The sequence below is a fragment of the Ranitomeya variabilis genome, chromosome 8 (genome assembly GCF_051348905.1).
Source record: "Ranitomeya variabilis isolate aRanVar5 chromosome 8, aRanVar5.hap1, whole genome shotgun sequence".
NCBI classification, from domain to species: Eukaryota; Metazoa; Chordata; class Amphibia; order Anura; family Dendrobatidae; genus Ranitomeya; species Ranitomeya variabilis.
The window spans coordinates 185398569-185417262 of record NC_135239.1 but is presented as its reverse complement, the minus strand read 5'-3'; the positions used below and the strand labels follow the sequence as shown (position 1 = coordinate 185417262).

At 44.2% G+C, this 18694-nt stretch overlaps 1 protein-coding gene across 22 annotated transcripts in view; it reads right to left on the bottom strand.

The window, feature by feature from the left end:
• CACNA1D (calcium voltage-gated channel subunit alpha1 D) overlaps positions 1-18694 on the bottom strand; it is a 293921-nt gene that overhangs the window by 90263 nt on the left and 184964 nt on the right. For 10 of the 22 annotated variants that reach the window (XM_077278290.1, XM_077278291.1, XM_077278292.1 and 7 more), the window contains exons 15-22: positions 17086-17206; positions 15474-15588; positions 8604-8673; positions 6838-6886; positions 6030-6162; positions 4062-4191; positions 382-441; positions 252-311 (exon numbers count right to left, since the gene is read on the bottom strand). In XM_077278290.1, coding sequence (XP_077134405.1) covers positions 252-311; positions 382-441; positions 4062-4191; positions 6030-6162; positions 6838-6886; positions 8604-8673; positions 15474-15588; positions 17086-17206 — 738 coding nt within the window. The remainder of the gene's footprint in view (positions 1-251; positions 312-381; positions 442-4061; positions 4192-6029; positions 6163-6837; positions 6887-8603; positions 8674-15473; positions 15589-17085; positions 17207-18694) is intronic. The other 12 variants (XM_077278296.1, XM_077278307.1, XM_077278311.1 and 9 more) reach the window with 2 other exon arrangements.

Sequence of the window (18694 nt, the reverse complement as noted above, 5' to 3'; positions counted from 1 at the left end):
ATCCTGACAGTGTGCATATTGGGCAACAGATTGGAATCCTGACAGTGTGCATGTTGGGCAACAAATTGGAATCCTGACAGTGTGCCTTTTGAGCAGCAGACTGGAATTCTGGATGTAAAACTCAGTCTGTTTTTATTTTTTGCAGAATAATCAGTGACGTCCCAATGAGGCCTTATCTGCCGTAGAGGTGACTGGCCGAGAATCGCCCCATACTACTGATTTCTATACAGGCTTCACACAAACCAGGTTACCTTCAATACGATTTCAAATGTAAACATACTAGTGAAGACATAATCTGCATATCCTAGAACCTGGGGGCACAGAAGAAGCACAGGTTATCTCACAATCACATCCAGCAGGAAAACTTCAGCAGTCATTTACCTTTAGGAAGATTTCAACGGTAAAGATTCCTGTGAAAGCATAGTCAAAGTAACCAAGAATCTGCAAGGTACAAGAGCACAGTGAGAGGGCGGCAAAGTGGCGGAGGACGGGGCTCTGCCTTTATTTCACTGATCAGCCTATAAACAGTCAGGAAAGGTCATGGACTAAGAACTGGAGAATGGTGTAGAAAGAACATCCATCCTTACCACCAGGGATGTAGCTGTAGCTACTGCCATCAATAGAATCAGTGTTTTATCAGCAGGAGATTATCACTACAGGACTAGGTGTCTCGTGCCTCCTGGTCCAACCACGCCCCCACCAGTGATTGGCTGCTTTCTCTCAATAAACAGTGCACACAGAAAGCAGTCAATCAGTGGTGTGGGCGGGGTTATACAGAGCTCAGCATTGAGAGAACACTATGATTCTATCACAACTGCAAGTGATACATCACCGGAATCAGTGTCTCTGTCCATACATTAGGCCGCTGTCAGACCACATAGCAAAATTATGGTGACAGATTCCCTTTAAAGGGGTTGTCTGGTCCAAATCAATAAGTCTGTGTGACTGCCGGTTTGAGCTGGGACTGTCAGACTGTCAGATACGTATGCATTATTCATACTCAAGGCAAGAGCCTGTCTACACTTCTATGGAGAGAGGCCGCGCTCTGACTAGTGACCTGACAGTCGGGGCGTGGCCTCTCTCAATGCAAGTCCAATGGGTGTGGCCAACTAGAGGCCGTGGCCTCGCTCCATACACACCTAGACTGGTTCTGGCCAGGAGTACGTATAACACATACATGCTCAGAAACCGGCGCATCCCTGCAGCACACAGTGCGTGATTTGGGGGGATTCATAAGTCTGCAGTCACACAGAGAGACTGCAGACTTACCGATTTGGACTGGACAACCCCTTTAACATGGAAAGTGAATGAGCAACAGAGAAATCTAAATCACATCAATATTTGGTGTTGCTCCCGTTTCCCTTCCAAATGGCATCAATTCTTCTAGGTTCATTAATGCCCAGTTTTCGAAGTAGCTCTAAAGTGAGGTTGGTTCCAAACACCTTGGAGAACTAACCACAGGTCTTGTTGCTGCGCTCAGTCTTTCCCAGGGAGTATGATCTAAGATATGAACTGTCTTCCACAACCTCACCTTTGTAGCAGAGTTTGGCTTTTCCTCACCAAGCATCAAGCCTCCTACACATCGGTTTCTGTTTCGGTTAATCACAGAATGTCAACCTACCGTAAGAATGCTACTCCCTTGGAAGTGATTTGAGGTATTACAGGAACCATCTCTATTTAAAGTCAGGCTGGTTTATTGTAGTCTTCATAATCCACATTACAGGAAACTCAAATAAAGCCTTTGTCCGGCACAAAGTGCAACATAAAGCAAAAAGTCCATACAATAGTGCTGGTTAGCCTGCCTTGATTAGAGTCCAGTCAATCCAAGGTATTCAATCCAGGAGGTCTGCAGACCTCCACACACACTCCATACAAACAGCTCTCAATTTACCAAGTGAACCACCCCCAGGGGTGGAGATATGATGAGCAGCCGTCACGCCCGACTCATCACCTGCTCACAATCTATCTGTCATGGCCGATTAACCCCTTTTAGCCCTATATGTACTGAAGCTTTACTCCCAACCGCTAGGCGTCCGACGGCCACATTACACTATATAAAAGTGATGATCAACTATCACCTGTTAGTATAATTGGTTACTCATACACCAGACTAAAATCCTACAAAATCCCTGACTTTGTGCAATAGTACCTAGAGGAATTGATGCTGCTTTGAAGGCAAAGGGAGGTCACACCGAATATTAATGTGATTTAGCTTTTTTTCTTTTGTTTATTCACTTTGTAAAAAAAAAAAAAATACTATGCGATATGAATTTAGTGTCATTCCTCCCATAGCCTCTGGGTGTCGCTGTCTCACCACATTTGACTGTAATTTTACATTCTGACATATTTTTGGACTTTTCCTACAATAAAATGTCACACAAATCTTTTCGAAAGTCAGATATTAGGGTATTAAGTGTTTGGTGCAGAAATTTCTGCACCATTTCTACATTTCTTGGCAGGAAAAATGCATTTTTTTCTGTTTTTTTAGTCTTCAACGGGGTAAAAATAAAAATATATATAAAAAAAAAATTATACATACTTTGTACCCCACCTGGGCACTTGCAGTGTTATTGCAAAAGTTTTAAGATATTTCAAATAGTCCCAAATAATTAATTAGCTGAAAACCTTTGGAAAATGAAAACCATATCCACATTGTTGAGCTAAAACAAAAATAAAAGGGCTAAAAAAAATACATAAAAATAAATAAAAATGGAGCAGAAGATGTAATGAATTTGCAACAAAAATAAAAATGCCTAAAATCCCTCCCAAAAAATAGAGGTGCAAAAAATGATGAATAGGGGGCACAGAATGTTATAGAACAAATAACCATTACTTACCGTTGGTCACATCCTGTGATAGCTGCAGCCAATCACTGGCAGGAGAGATCATGTGACACGTATGCAAATGTCATCTCTAAATCTAGTGATTGGCTGCAGTGGTCACATGAATGATAGACATAGAATGATCAATGCAGGACCAGCGATTTGTAGATTGGCTCCAGCTGTTTTTAGAAAATCACATAGAAATGAATGACTGCTAGCCAATGTTTTATCGGATAGCACTCGGACCAATGTTATTGAAAGAGGCGGTGCTGATCAATGTTTCGGCATGAGCACAAATCAGATGCCACTCACCCATTCATTTGGGTGCGTGATGACCGTCGGACTGCACTCAGATGACATCCGACTGCAGCCCGATTTCCAAGGACTCACACAATGAAGAAGATGGAGAAATGTTGTTCTCCATCTTTTGATAGTTGGCTCCACTTCTCTCATCCAAGAGTCGGATCGCACTATGCTGACCCTCTAATCAGTGTCCTTTACATAACTGATCCGATTCTCTAGGGAGAGAGGCTCTATGGTCGTGTGACCGTTGTAGGAGATGAACAGTGATAATACGCAGCGTCAAAAACTCATCGTGGGCACTTGAACTTAATGGGGAAAAAAAGTAAAAACACCTTCATGAACAGCAAAGCACATTTTACAAAAGAAATGAATTAGACGAGTTTTGAAGGGATTTTTGAGAAGGATTTTGAAGAAAATCCTCCCTAAAAATATCTTCAAAGAACTCATTGTGAACACATGCTTAAAAGGATATTGCAATTTCCAATATCATTATCTGTGATAATAATAGCAAATACCTCCAATTAGAAATGTAGCATAGTTCTTCTGATTAGCTATGTCACTTACCTCATGTGCAGGGCATTGCAGTAGCTTTGATATCCATGGTTACAACCACTCATACAGTGATAGTTAGCTGCTAGTGGTTGTAACCATAGATACCTAAGCTACTGCAATGCCCTACACATGGGGTAAGCAACATAGCGAATCAGAAGAACTATGCTACATTTCCAATTGGAGGTATTTGCTAATACTATTATTACTACACCTACTACTTAGGATCTTGGAGATGGGAATACTCCTTTACGTTCCCTAGGATTAGGTCAACCTTTAATAAAGGTGGATGGGAAGTTTAACACCAACTCTTTTGCAGGAGTTTATAACTTTTTAAATCTGCAGAGCATTTCGGATAAACCGGCTGATGGATCGGATGGTACTTACGATGTTCCGGAAGGAGGTGCTGCGGATGGGATCCTCGGCTGCCAGGGAGGCGCTGCTCAGCATGATGAACACCAGGATCAGGTTGGTGAAGATGTGATGGTTAATAAGTTTGTGGCAGCCGACCCGAATCCTGCACAGGAAACACACGGATCACTGGATCACAGCGGAAACCAACCTGTACGTGTCTGTGAAACTTCTACCAACCCCAATACTTTACCATCCTATCTGGAAGGTTTTTTTGTTTCGTAAGTAAACATTTTAATCTCTGCCCGCTAATTCCAATGATTTTTTTACCTTGTGGACATTAGCTGGAAATCAATCACCATGTACATTAATGTTCCTAAGGAAATTGTCATTATTCAGGCCATTATGGATATGCTTACTGCTGTAATAATTATAGGGCAAGGCAAAAGTGACCACGCAAACCAATTACAGGAAGTGTTGTCATAGGATCATATGAGAAGAAGAGCGGCCTGTAAATTAAAGAAGTCACATATTCAACACTGTAAGGACCAAAGTATTGGGACACACGTCTTAAATACCGAGTTCTATCCAGTCTCATTGCCCTGCCCCCCCCCCCCCCCCCCCCCCCCCCCCCCGGGGTATAACATCCAGCCCCTGGTGTATAACATCCAGCCCCTCACCCCCTGGCCCCTCGCTCCCGATGTATAACATCCGGCACCTCAACCCCGGTATATAGCATACAGCCCCTGGTGTATAACATATGGCCCCTCACCCCTGGTGCATAACATCCAGCCCTATTGCCCTTCATGAATAACATCCAGCCCCTCGCCCCCTGATGTATAATATCCAACCCCTCAGTGTATAACATCTGGCCTTTCGCCCCTGGTGTATAACATCCAGCCCCTCACCCCCTGGCCCCTCGCTCCCGATGTATAACATCCGGCACCTCAACCCCGGTATATAGCATACAGCCCCTGGTGTATAACATATGGCCCCTCACCCCTGGTGCATAACATCCAGCCCTATTGCCCTTCATGAATAACATCCAGCCCCTCGCCCCCTGATGTATAATATCCAACCCCTCAGTGTATAACATCTGGCCTTTCGCTCCTGGAGTATAACATCCGGCCCCTCGACTCTGGTGTATAACATCCGGCCCCTCGCTCTCAGTGTATAACATCCGGCCCCTCGACTCTGGTGTATAACATCCGGCCCCTCGCTCTCAGTGTATAACATCCGGCCCCTCGACTCTGGTGTATAACATCCGGCCCCTCGCTCTCAGTGTATAACATCCGGCCCCTCGACCCTGGTGTATAACATCCAGCCCTATTGCCGCTCATGTATAACATCCGGCCCCTCACTGCCAAATGCCTATGCTAACGTGTGATAGAACGGCCATTGGTGCAGCGATCACTGATAGCACCATGGTCCTGTAATAGGGGCCACTGGGGTAACAAGTCCGCTCATAACATTTCTTCCCTCCTAAATCTTCCCCCATCACCTGTGAGTGATATTATTGAGAAATAAAATGATAAGCAGCAACTCAGCCACGAAGCGGAGACCCCGTAACATTACAGAGCAGGGGGCTGAGTGCTGAGGAGCAGAGGACAGAAAAGTCACCAACGCTCTACTGACCCATAACTGCAGGGACCAAACCTCCTCTGGTATAACATCAGCACAAACACTGCGCCCCCGCCGGGAGTTTCATGGCCGAGCAGCTGCATGCAGCCGTACATCACCAAGCACAATGCCGAGTGTCGGATGGAGTGGTGTAAAGCCGCCACCACTAGACTCTGGAGGAAACACTTCTATATCTGGCGTATGATGGACGAGTCTGGGATTGGTGAATGCATCATTATCCCAAGATATTTTGTACAATTGTAGCTTTGTGGGGACAGTTTGGGGAAGGATCTTTTCTGCCCCCCATGACTCTGCCCCTCATATACAATATTACCACCATTATTGATACGGCACACAACATGTATACAGAATATCCATAGTTACGGGTTGGTGTTGCTGAAAATAAAGAAGGCGCTGCCCTCCGGGATCGGGGTTATCTTTTCCTTCATGTTTAGCTCAGACATCCGGCGTGGACGAGGACCTGCTGGTACTTCCGGTTCTTCTTCATCCTCCTCATCTACAACACAAATCATTAGTAGTAACAGACGTCACTTACACAAACAGCTTTAATATTAAAGTTTATGGAACTGGGGGCAAAATGAGAATTTGGGACAAATGGATGTGAAATTAAAAAGGATCGTGGAATTTAACAGAACGTTCTCACTTCAGAATAAAGCTCTTGAATTATTAAAGGGGTTGTCTGACCTCCGGCAGCAAAAAGTCCGATCGCATAAAAGATCTTAATGCCATCCTACTATACGGGAGCTGTGTGACATGAGGACACACATAGGAAGGCCGACAGGGGCCGAGGGCACACCCTGGGGGGACGCATGAGGGATTTACAAACCGAGGGTTATCAGTTTAGATTATCCCCTTTAAATCTGTATATAGAGAATAACTTCCCAACTTCTGGGGGTCCAATTCCAATGAAACGGGGCTTGTAAAACACCCATGTGCGTGGAGCGGGGGTCGATCACAATGCTGCTCCGCTCATTCTTAGAGGAGTGCCGAAGACCGCCCACGCGGAACGTTACCTTATCTCCGGCGGTCCTATTAGGAATGAATGGAGCAGTAGTGCGATTGATCAACCTCCTTCCCATTCACAAGGGGCCCGGTTGGGACGTTATCCCTTATCACACGGATAGGAGATAGCTTTCAAACTTGAGAATATCCCTTTAAAAGGGCAGGCTACCTGGCTGAGTATGTTCCTTTTCTTCCTCTGCTTCTTCATCCACTGAAACCTAGAGGAGAAAACACGGCATTAATATATTTAGGAATAACATTCTCTTTTTCAATATCTACCAATACAAGTAAAGCTCAATCATGACTGGACAGAACCAATTTAAAGGGAATTTTTCAGAAAATTATTTATTGTTAAATCAGTTTTTTTTATGTTAAATACATTTTGTAAACTGTTTTCATATCACTATTTATGCAATAAAATAAATAAGACGACTTCCAAATTTACCACTGGGCCTAATATTATTCCCCTACTGTCATGCGTCTGGCTCTGTGGTCAGTTTCTCTGTCCTCTGATCCACCTTTTCTCCAGCTGTTTATTTTCTGTTATCCTTGCCGCAATCTTTTTAGGGTAACAGGCGTTCTCATTTACTCACTTGTCTGCCCTATCACCTTTTGGGTGCGGCTTTATATACTTTTCCCCTGCTGGTATTTCCTGCTGGTGATCGTCTCATTTGGATGTCCAGCCATTCTTCTGTAGTTTAAGCCAGTCAGTGAAAGACCAGCTAGGGTTTATCTCTTTGCTCTTTATGAGCTTTACCCTGCACTTTTTTTCTGTTTCTTTTTAGGAAGTAGGCGCCATATTCTCCAGCAGCACCTACTTAATCCTTTATTTTGTATTTTGTGGTTTGTTTTACTCACTCTGGGATCTTTCTATTTCAGCACACTTTCCTTTCTGTAGGTAATTTGCACTCTGCTCTGCCCTTCAGTTCTTTAAGAGGAACGTGAAGCGCTCAACGACCTTTCAGGCGACATGGGTCCGAGTTGCCATCGCCTACTCTGTGGTTATGGCTATCTCAGCTCACGCAGGATCTGCAAGGTCAGGATCTCTAGTGTGTACAGGAACCGGCAGTGTCAGTTGTAGTTTTTAGTGTGTTACCTATTTTTCAGAGTGAATTGCTACACTATCATAACACCTGCTTCCTGCAGGAATAGGCTGACTCAGACCCTATAGAATCGCATTGAAATACTTAATGAGATTGCTGACATCATGGCAAAGGTCATCCTGAAGGGAATGGGAGGAGGCGGCTGTGACATCACCTAATATTGGATTTTGTGTTTTATACTGAATATAGAAATGTTACTTGTAATTGTAATCCTGCCTCTGATGATAATGAGACTGCTGACAAGTCTTCTGTACAGAGCAGGGAATAGGAGTCTAGTTTGCAAATTGCAACATTTCTGATTATTTTTAAATATAGAAAGTGATATGGAAAACTGATTTAATCTAAAATTTGATTTCACTTTCAGATGACACATCCCCTTCAAAATATAATAGCACTGCAGCCAATCAGTGAGCTTAGCCGCTCTGAGCAGCTTATTCCATCTACTCGGGAAGAACGTCCGAGTTCGGTAATTGGCTGCAGCGCTGTTGACGTGACATCAGCGCTGCAGACAATAATAAACATCGGGAGCAGTAGCATAGACTCAGGGCTGGACCTGGGGAGGGTGAATAAACAGCAGCTTGTTTGTTTGTTTGATTGTTTTTTTAAAACTGCATCTGGAGACCGGGACTTCCTGAAATCAGAAAACACCTTTAAGGACCAGGTCTCTTATACATTTAGGCATAAATGATCCCAAAGACTTTATCTCTAGACCTAAGAACTTGGGAGCTGGAACTTGGAAAAAAGAACAGTCTCCCATATGAGATTTATCACCCAGGAGCAAATTCTCTATAAAAGGAATGAATGATAACACAGAGCACTAAGGTCATACAACCTTTGCATCGATTGCCTTTTTCCGATCATTCTCCCTTTTATCTCCGTCTTTGTTTTCTAAACTTTCTTTCCTAAAATGGAAAGTAGAGAACACTTTGAGAACATTCAACATACTTACAAAAAAAAAAAAAATAATAACATATGTGGCGGGTTGTCCAATACATAGATACCGATATTCTATGGATAGATCATCAACATCAGATCGGCCTCCCTCTTGCTAATCTCTCTCTTCTCTGATCCATCCTGAATACGACAGCCAGGGTCATATTTCTATCCAGACACTTCACCGAAGCCTCCACCCTGTGCCAGTCATTACACTGGTTACCCATCCGCTACAGAATACAATATAAACTCATATCTCTCACCCACAAAGCTCTCCACAGTTCTACACCACCCTATATCTCCTCCCTAATCTCTGCCTATCACCCTACACGTTCTCTCCATTCTGAAACTGACCCAAGACTAACATCCTCTGTAATTCGAACCTCGCACCTCCATCTCCAAGACTGCTCTCGTACTGTGCCAGTTCTCTGGAATGCACTTCCCCACACGATCCGACTCTTACCTAGCTACCACGATTTTAAGTGTGCACCTGATAATTGCACTTAAACACACGGGCTGATCACCGGATCATGCAGCTTTATATGAAATTCCCTATTTATTACAATTGCTGAATCTGAAACAACAAGCACTTTTCACCTACTGAGTCCCCCTTATTTCCTTGTAGATTGAAAGCTTGCGAGCAGGGACCTCACTCCTAATGTAACTGCTTAAACTATCTTACCTTGAATTGAATTTATTGTCTGTATGTATCCCTACTTAATTGTAAAGTGCTGCGGAATATGTTGGCGATATATAAAATAAAATTATTATTTATTATTATTTTCTCTGCCCTTCCTGAGACTGTAGATGCTTGTTTTCTTTTCCACTCTTTGAAGTCAAGTGTATAAATTCTCTCCCAACCTGATATCTCCAATGCTAAAAGTAGGGATAAAAGAAAGCCATTAGAACACGTGTGCATATACGGTGTTGCTCTCTTGAGTACCTCACATACCAGCACAGCTCCTGTCCTGCACTTATTTCTATGGGTTTTCCCTCTTTTATATAGATTATTTTCTATGACCTCCCTGAGACTGCAGACGCTTGTTTCCCTCTCCACTTTGTGAAGACGAGTGTAAAAATCCTCTCCCAATCTGCTGCTATCTCCAATGCTAAAAGGGAATAGAGAAAGCCGCTATAACACTTGTGTATACAGGGTGCTGTTTTCTTCATGACCTCGTTTAGTGGGGGAAACAGTTATTTGATCCCTTGCTGATTTTGTACGTTTGCCCACTGACAAAGACATGAACTGTCTATAATTTTGAGGGTAGGTTAATTTTAAGATTGAGAGATAGAATATAAAAAATAAAATCCAGAAAAGCACATTGTATAAATAATATAAATTTATTTGCATTTTGCAGTGAGAAATAAGTATTTGATCCCTACCAAACTTTAAGAGTTCTGGCTCCTACAGACCATTTAGATGCTCCTAATCAACTCGTTACCTGCATTAAAGACAGCTGTCTTACACAGTCACCTTTATAAAAGACTCCTGTCCACAGACTCAATTAATCAGTCAGACTTTAACCTCTACAACATGGGCAAGACCAAAGAGCTTTATAAGGATGTCAGGGACAAGATCATAGACCTTCACTAGGCTGGAATGGGCTACAAAACCATAAGTAAGACGCTGGGTGAGAAGGAGACAACTGTTGGTGCAATAGTAAGAAAATGGAAGAAATACAAAATGACTGTCAATCGACATCAATCTGGGGCACCATGCAAAATCTCATCTCATGGGGTATCCTTGATCGTGAGGAAGGTGAGAGATCAGCCTAAAACTACACAGGGGGAACTTATTAATGCTCTCAAGGCAGCTGGGATCACAGTCACTAAGAAAACCATTGGTAACACATTACGCCGTAAAAGTTTAAAATCCTGCAGTGCTCGCAAGGTCCCCCTGCTCAAGAAGGCACATGTGCAGGCCCGTCTGATGATTGCCAATGAACACCTGGATAATTCTGTAATTGGGAGAAGGGTCTGTGGTCAGATGAGACAAAAATTGAGGTCTTTGGCATTAACTCAACTCGCCATGTTTGGAGGACGAGAAATGCTGCCTATGACCCAAAGAACACCATCCCCACTGTCAAGCATGGAGGTGGAAACATTATGTTTTGGGGGTGTTTCTCTGCTAAGGGCACAGGACTACTTCACCGCATCAATGGGAGAATGGATGGAGCCATGTACCATAAAATCCTGAGTGACAACCCCCTTCCCTCCGCCAGGACATTAAAAATGGGTCATGGCTGGGTCTTCCAGCAAGACAGTGACCCAAAATATACAGCCAATGCAACAAAGGAGTGGCTCAAAAAGAAGCACATTAAGGTCATGGAGTGGCCTAGCCAGTCTCCAGACCTTAATCGAATAGAAAACTTATGGAGGGAGTTGAAGCTCCGAGTTGCCAAACGACAGCCTCAAAATCTTAATGATTTAGAGATAATCTGCAAAGAGGAGTGGACCAAAATTCCTCCTGACTAGGGTTGAGCGAAACGGGTCGGCCATTTTCAGAAGTCGCCGACTTTTGGCAAAGTCGGGTTTCATGAAACCCGACCCGACCCCTGTGTGGGGTCGGCCATGAGGTCGGCGATCTTCTGAATCTGGTATCGGAATTCCGATACAGAGTTCCGATATGTTTGCGATATCGGAAATCGGTATCGGAATCCACATTTAAGTGTAAAATAAAGAATTAAAATAAAAAATATTGATATACTCACCTCTCCGGAGGCCCCTGGACATCGCCGCTGGTAACCGGCAGCCTTCTTTGCTTAAAATGAGCTCGTTCAGGGCCTTCCATGACGTCACGGCTTCTGATTGGTCGCGGCCGCCCATGTGACCGCCACGCGACCAATCACAAGCCGTGACGTAATTCTCAGGTCCTAAATTCCTAATTCTAGGAATTTAGGACCTGAGAATTACGTCACGGCTTGTGATTGGTCGCGTGGCGGTCACATGGGCGGCCACGACCAATCACAAGCCGTGACATCATCTAAGGCCCTGAACGCGCTCATTCTTAAGAAGGAAGGCTGCCGGAAAGAAGCAGGGCGCGTCCGAGGGTGAGTATATACCTAATAGGAATATACTTACCCTCGGCTTCTTTCCGGCAGCCTTCCTTCCTAAGAATGAGCGCGTTCAGGGCCTTAGATGACGTCACGGCTTGTGATTGGTCGTGGCCGCCCATGTGACCGCCACGCGACCAATCACAAGCCGTGACGTAATTCTCAGGTCCTAAATTCCTAGAATTAGGAATTTAGGACCTGAGAATTACGTCACGGCTTGTGATTGGTCGCGTGGCGGTCACATGGGCGGCCGCGACCAATCAGAAGCCGTGACGTCATGGAAGGCCCTGAACGAGCTCATTTTAAGCAAAGAAGGCTGCCGGTTACCAGCGGTAAGGTCCAGGCTGCGTCGGAGAGGTGAGTATATCAATATTTTTTATTTTAATTTTATTTTACACATTAATATGGATCCCAGGGCCTGAAGGAGAGTTTCCTCTCCTTCAGACCCTGGGAACCATAGTATCCCATTGCACTGCATTGGGTTTCGTGTTTTGGCCGACCCCGACCCCGACTTTTTTATAGGATCGGCCGATTTCACTCGACCCGACTTTTGAGATCCTATAAAAATAAAAGTCGCTCAACCCTACTCCTGACATGTGCGCAAACCTCATCATCAACTACAAAAAAGGTCTGACTGCTGTGCTTGCCAACAAGGGTTTTGCCACCAAATGTTAAGTCTTGATTGCAAGCTAGAGGGATTAAATACTTATTTCTCACTTCAAAATGCAAATAAATGAATATTATTTATACAATGTGATTTTCTAGATTTTATTTTTGATATTCTATCTCTGAATGTTAAAATTAGCCTACCCTTAAAATTATAGACTGTTCATATCTTTGTTAGCGGGCAAACTTAGAAAATCAGCAAGGGATCACATACTTTTCCCCCCACTGTATACCAGCACAGATTCTGTCCTGTACTTCTTTCTATGAGTTTTCCACCTTTTTTTGCAGCCTATTTTCTGTGACCTCTCTGAGACTGTAGATGCTTGTTTCCCTCTCCACTCTGTGAAGGTAAGTGCACAAATCCTCTCCCAACCTGCTATCTCTATCGCTGAAACAGGAGAACAAAAAACAGTCATTAGAACATTTTGGCCTTTCTTTTGGCAGCTATCTCCAAGGCCAAAAGAAAGGAACAAAGAAAGCCATTAAAACACGTGTGCATCCAGGGTGCTGCTTTCTTCATTACTTCATATATCAGCACAGCTTCTGTCCTGCACTTATTTCTATGGGTTTTCCTCCTTTTTATAGCCTATTTTCTCGGCCCTCCCTGAGACTGTAGATGCTTGTTTCCCTCTCCACTCTGTGATAAGTGTATAAACGCTCTCCCAACCTGCTGCTATCTCTATCGCTGAAAGAAGAGAACAAAAGACAGCCATTAGAACATAGAATGGTAGAAACTGTAGAAAATTCTGTTTAGAATGTGGCTTGTTTTTGCTTTTCAGAAGCAAATGAACAATAAAAAAAAATGTGTGTGAAGGTGTACATAGCCTTTTATTCAAAAGCTGAACTCCAACTGGGGGAAATGCTTTATTTATTAAAAAAACACAGACCTGAATATGTCTCTGTCTTTTATAGAACAAGCACATTCATCTACTACAAAGATACTTGAAATGCCAGGGGCCTACAGGGGGTTCCATTCCCACACCCACCGCACAAGCGGGAATATCCAGGCACCCTTTCAAAAATCTAACAAAGCATGTAAGAACTGAATCCAGTGCTAGGAATCAATAATGCATGGCGTACATGCCCGCGGGGCTCGCTCGGTACACATTTACACATTGATTTCCATGACACAGTCAGTCGTAGTGGATAAAAATAGAGAGCGCTATAAATGTTTCGTCTGAGAGTGTTAGCACTTAGTAAATTAATGATAATTATAATAATCCACTATTGAGACACAGGGGGCGTAATTTGTACCTCTTGAAGGACAAGAACGAAATGTTATAAAGCAACTGGTATTTGATTACTGGTACGAAACAGAAACTGGGGCAGGGTGAACACCATGGGTCGAAACGGAATACTGGGGCATCATTCCTGCCCGTGGATCAGGGGCGATGAAATAAGCAGAGCGGCTCATTTACACGTTGGTTCTAAGCTGTGTAATTCCTATCAAGCGCAGAAGTGGAGAGAGCCCCACTGAGTCTCTGAAGAGATTACCTGCGGCTCAGCGAGATAACGTGCTCTGTATAAGGTCACAGCTGAGAGGGGTCTCTTTTTGGGTGGCGGGGGGTAAGACATTGTGGACCATTCTCGTAAAACTCATAGAAATAGCGCTATGATCAAATCAGAAAATATATTATAATATGTGAATTTACCACATTTCTACATGATATTACTGGAACACTCATGATTTTATACTATTCTTATTGCTTATAGAGTCTATTTTTGCCCTTTTTATTCCTGCTGCTCCCCTTAGTATTGTGGTTTTTGTTTTTTTTAAATTCGTCATACGGTTCCAAAGAAATGGGCTTTTTTATTTCACATTTTGTACCATAATGCAAAGCAGCCTAAAGACCTGCCCCCAAGGAACCCTGTGAGCCACGCCCCCTTTTTAAAAAATCTGCAATAGGTAAAATAGGCCTATATCTCTGGAACCATATGGCGGATTTAAAAAAATAAATAAAAAAATGGATGTATCAGTGGAAATAAAATTAAAAGGGAGAACTGGCCACTTCTGACCTGCTTCAGTTCCCCTTTAAAGGTTTATTATTCCAAACCTTAATAGTCATCAACTATCCAAGGGCATGCTCCAGGATTATGCAGGCAACAGTGGGCCTTTCTTCTCTTTCAATGTTCTCCTCGCCATCTAAGGGTATGTGTCCACGTTCAGGATTGCATCAGGATTTGGTCAGGATTTTTCATCAGTATTTGTAAGCCAAAACCAGGAGTGGGTGATAAAAGTAGAAGTGGTGCATATGTTTCTGTGATACTTTTCCTCTAATTGTTCCACTCCTGGTTTTGGCTTACAAATACTGATGAAAAATCCTGACCAAATCCTGATGCAATCCTGAACGTGGACACATACCCTTAGAGATATAACTTTTTTATTTTTCTGCTGAGAGTTGCATCGTGGATAATTTTTGGCAGTACAAGTTATTATTGCATATTTGTTTGTTTTTTGTTACCATTTTGCGGTTTTCTCTTTTTATTGCATTTTTTGGCAGGTAAAGTGATGAAAAATAGGATTTAACCATTTAGATTTTTTTTGCAATCTTGACATGGGAGAAATAATATTTGATGTTTTACTAGTTTGGACAGTTACACACCTAGCAATACTAAATAAGTTATTTCTTTATTTTTAAAATTGTATTTACGTTCCAGGTAAAAAGGGGGATGAAATTAACTTTTACTTCTTTTTATATACAGTACTTTTTTTTTTTATTGGTCCCTCTAGGGGACTTGAACCTGCGATCAGTTGTGCACTTGCACAATACACTGCAATACTGTAATATTTCAGTGAATAGTAAAAGCATTAATTTCCTATGAAGCCCAGGCACAGGCTGAGCTTCATAGGTGCATAACCATGGCAAACACAGGGGCTTCCAGAAGGTTCCCCAGCTGCCATGACAGTACCATCGGCACCCCGCAATCATGCTCCCCATTTCCAACCTCTTAAATGCCACTGTCACAAAAATGTGCTGCAAAAACACAACATATGAATGTGAAGGAGACCTTACTACTGTACATTTTGCATCCTTTGTCATGCACTGTACCTTGCACTCTTTTTCTTCTCCTTTTCCTCTGCGGCTTCTTTCTGAGCAGTGTTCAAACTCTCGGCATCCGCTAAATTATCCACAGCAATGGCCAAGAAGACATTTAGTAGAATATCTGTGGTGTGTGAAATCAGGAAGCCAATCGCCCATGTGCGGCTTATCATAAGTCATACTTCCCTCTATTGTCATCTTCCTTGATATCGCTTGCCTACACGAAGAACGAGCCTACAAGTCTTCATTTGCCGGCCATCGTTGTGATGTCTAGTAGCCCAAAGGGGTTATCTAATCTTCAGAAATAGGTAACGTTGCAAAAATACTTGTATAAACAAGCAACTTTACAATTTACTTGTCATTATAAATCCTCTCCGTTCTTTTATTCTAACGTGTACTGCTCATTTCCTAGGTTACCTGCCGCCTCTGCAGTCTAACAGTGGTGACCGGTCTCATAGGCAAGGAGCGCACGGCTCTCTCCAGTTCAGCTTGTATGTGCTGCTCTGAAGCTGGATCCGACCAGTTTCAGAGTCCACACTACTCCTCCAAGCTGCCTCTGCTTGCAACATGTCAACCATCAGGTGGGCACCAACTGCAACAAGCAGGAGCCAGAGGAGCGGTGCTCTCCTGAAGACCAGTTGAGAACAAGCCTTTAAAGGGTTTTTTCCACAAAATAGATTTATCTATGAGATTTTTGATACATTTCTGATCACTGGGACCCCGCACATCACCAAAACAGATGTCTTCCACCCTTGGTTATTTTTCACTGCGGAGCGAGGTGGGATAGACTGGTGGTCTAGCATGCACCCATCACTCAATTAAAAGTCTATAGGGTTGACGGAAACAACAGAGCGCTGTACTTGGAGGTCTATGTCAGTCCGTAGACTTTGTGTAGAACGGTGACCAGGCATGCGCAGTGTCATTCAATTCTAAGTCCTCCTCATTGCATGGCGGCAGAGAACAACGGGAGCGGTGGTGCTCAGTACCTCGTTCTGGTTATTGAGAAGGGAGACAATGATGGGGCCCCCAGCAATCACAGGTAATAAGAAGGCACATTAGTTCATATTTGCCGGACTAGTTAAGAAGAACACATTGTCTAACAACCACAATCTATTTCAATGGAATTGTCAGACAACATATTTTAAATCCCCATATGCAAAGTGATCCCCTATTCAAGTTACTTGGGATATTTAGATAATCACTGCAGAACCAATCTCTGGGACCCCCAGCGATCCTGAGAAAAGTCTCTGCTGAGCGGAGGTAGGCAAGACCTCTGTACTCTGCGTTCTCATAGAGAACTAATAGAGCGGAGAGGAGACTGATCATCCACAACCCCCTGTCTGGAGAGCCTCATGGGACTGCTTGGGGTCCCTGCTTGGTGTCCCAGCAATCAAACCGCTGTACTTGGCTTTCTCCCGCTGTCCCACAGAGAATGAATAGAGGAGAGGCGGAGCATAAGTAGCCCCGCCTATGCAGAGCCCCGCCTATGCAGAGCCCAGCTCCCGGATTGCTGGGAATACTAGCTGTCGAACCCCTTCGATAGGGGATTCATTGCTATTTTGGGACTAACCCTTTAGGCAGGTGTTCAAGGTGGGTTATTCCTTTACAGAAAAAAGGATACAGTTACCACAGATAAATAGGATGATGAAGTACACGCACACAATCATTCCTGAAGAGGATGGCCCGCCGTATGCCATTATCCCGTCATACATCACAGCATTCCAGTCTTCTCCAGTCAGTATCTAAAAAAGAAGAAGGACAAGCGGTCCGATCCCCACTGTTAGCACCACTTTTTGGATTAGGAGCTGGATTAGAAAGGCTGTGCTACCATTGCTCTAGAGATCATGAAATTAAGCCGTAAAAATTTACTTTTAACTAGCTACACATATTGCATTAAGAAAATGGACATAACTGTGCTTCTGCTCCAGCGTGTGACCATATGGAAGCTGCGCCACACAGGACAGATGCCGGCTGTTTTATACAGGCGGCAGCTGCCTGTAAGAGTAGTGACCGGAGCTAGGTTCTGATCGCTGCTGTGTAACCATTTACATCAGAGGTGTCAAACTGCATTCCTCGAAGGCCGCCAACAGGTCATGTTTTCAGGATTTCCTTGTATTGCACAGGTGATAATTTAATCACCTGCACAGAATGATTCCAGCACCTTGTGGAATGCTAAGGAAATCCTGAAAACATGACCTGTTGGCGGCCCTCGAGGAATGCAGTTTGACACCTCTGATTTACATGACACTGACAAGCACGGCATCAATATCACTGTATAATGCAAGAGTGGAGTACTGCGCATATACGGTATATCAAGCGACTGAACAATCAAAAGTCTAAGTCCCCATTGGGGATTTAAAAAAAAAAAAAAGTGAAAAAAGTTTTTAAGATTATTAAAAAAAAAAACAATAATTATATATATATATTATATATATACAGTATGTATATATATATATATATATATATATATATATATATATACTAGCTATTGAACCCGTTCTACGCCCGGGTGGCGAGCATTTATATTGGTATATGGTCTCCATCCTGGTATGTGCTGCTCCCATCTTGCTCTCCCATCCTGTCATGTGCTGCTCTACCGTGTCATGTGCTGCTCCATCCTGCATCCCCATCCTGTCATGTGCTGCTCCACCGTGTCATGTGCTGCTCCATCCTGCGCCCCCATCCTGTCATGTGCTGCTCCACCGTGTCATGTGCTGCTCCATCCTGCATCCCCATCCTGTCATGTGCTGCTCCACCGTGTCATGTGCTGCTCCATCCTGCGCCCCATCCTGTCATGTGCTGCTCCACCGTGTCATGTGCTGCTCCATCCTGCATCCCCATCCTGTCATGTGCTCCCATCCTGCGCCCCCATCCTATCACGTGCTGCTCCATCCTGCGCCCCCATCATTGCGGGCGGCTGTGCGGAGTGCGGGCGGCTGTGCTGAGTGCGGGCGGCTGTGCTGAGTGCGGGCGGCTGTGCTGAGTGCGGGCGGCTGTGCTGAGTGCAGGCGGCTGTGCTGAGTGCGGGCGGCTGTGCTGAGTGCGGGCGGCTGTGCTGAGTGCGGGCGGCTGTGGTGGGTGCGGCGGCTGTGCGTGGCTGTGCTGGGTGCGGCGGCTGTGGACGGCTGTGCTGGGTGCGGTGGCTGTGCTGGGTGCAGCGGCTGTGCGTGGCTGTAGGCGGCTGTGCGTGGCTGTGGGCGGCTGTGCTGGGTGCGGCGGCTGTGCGTGGC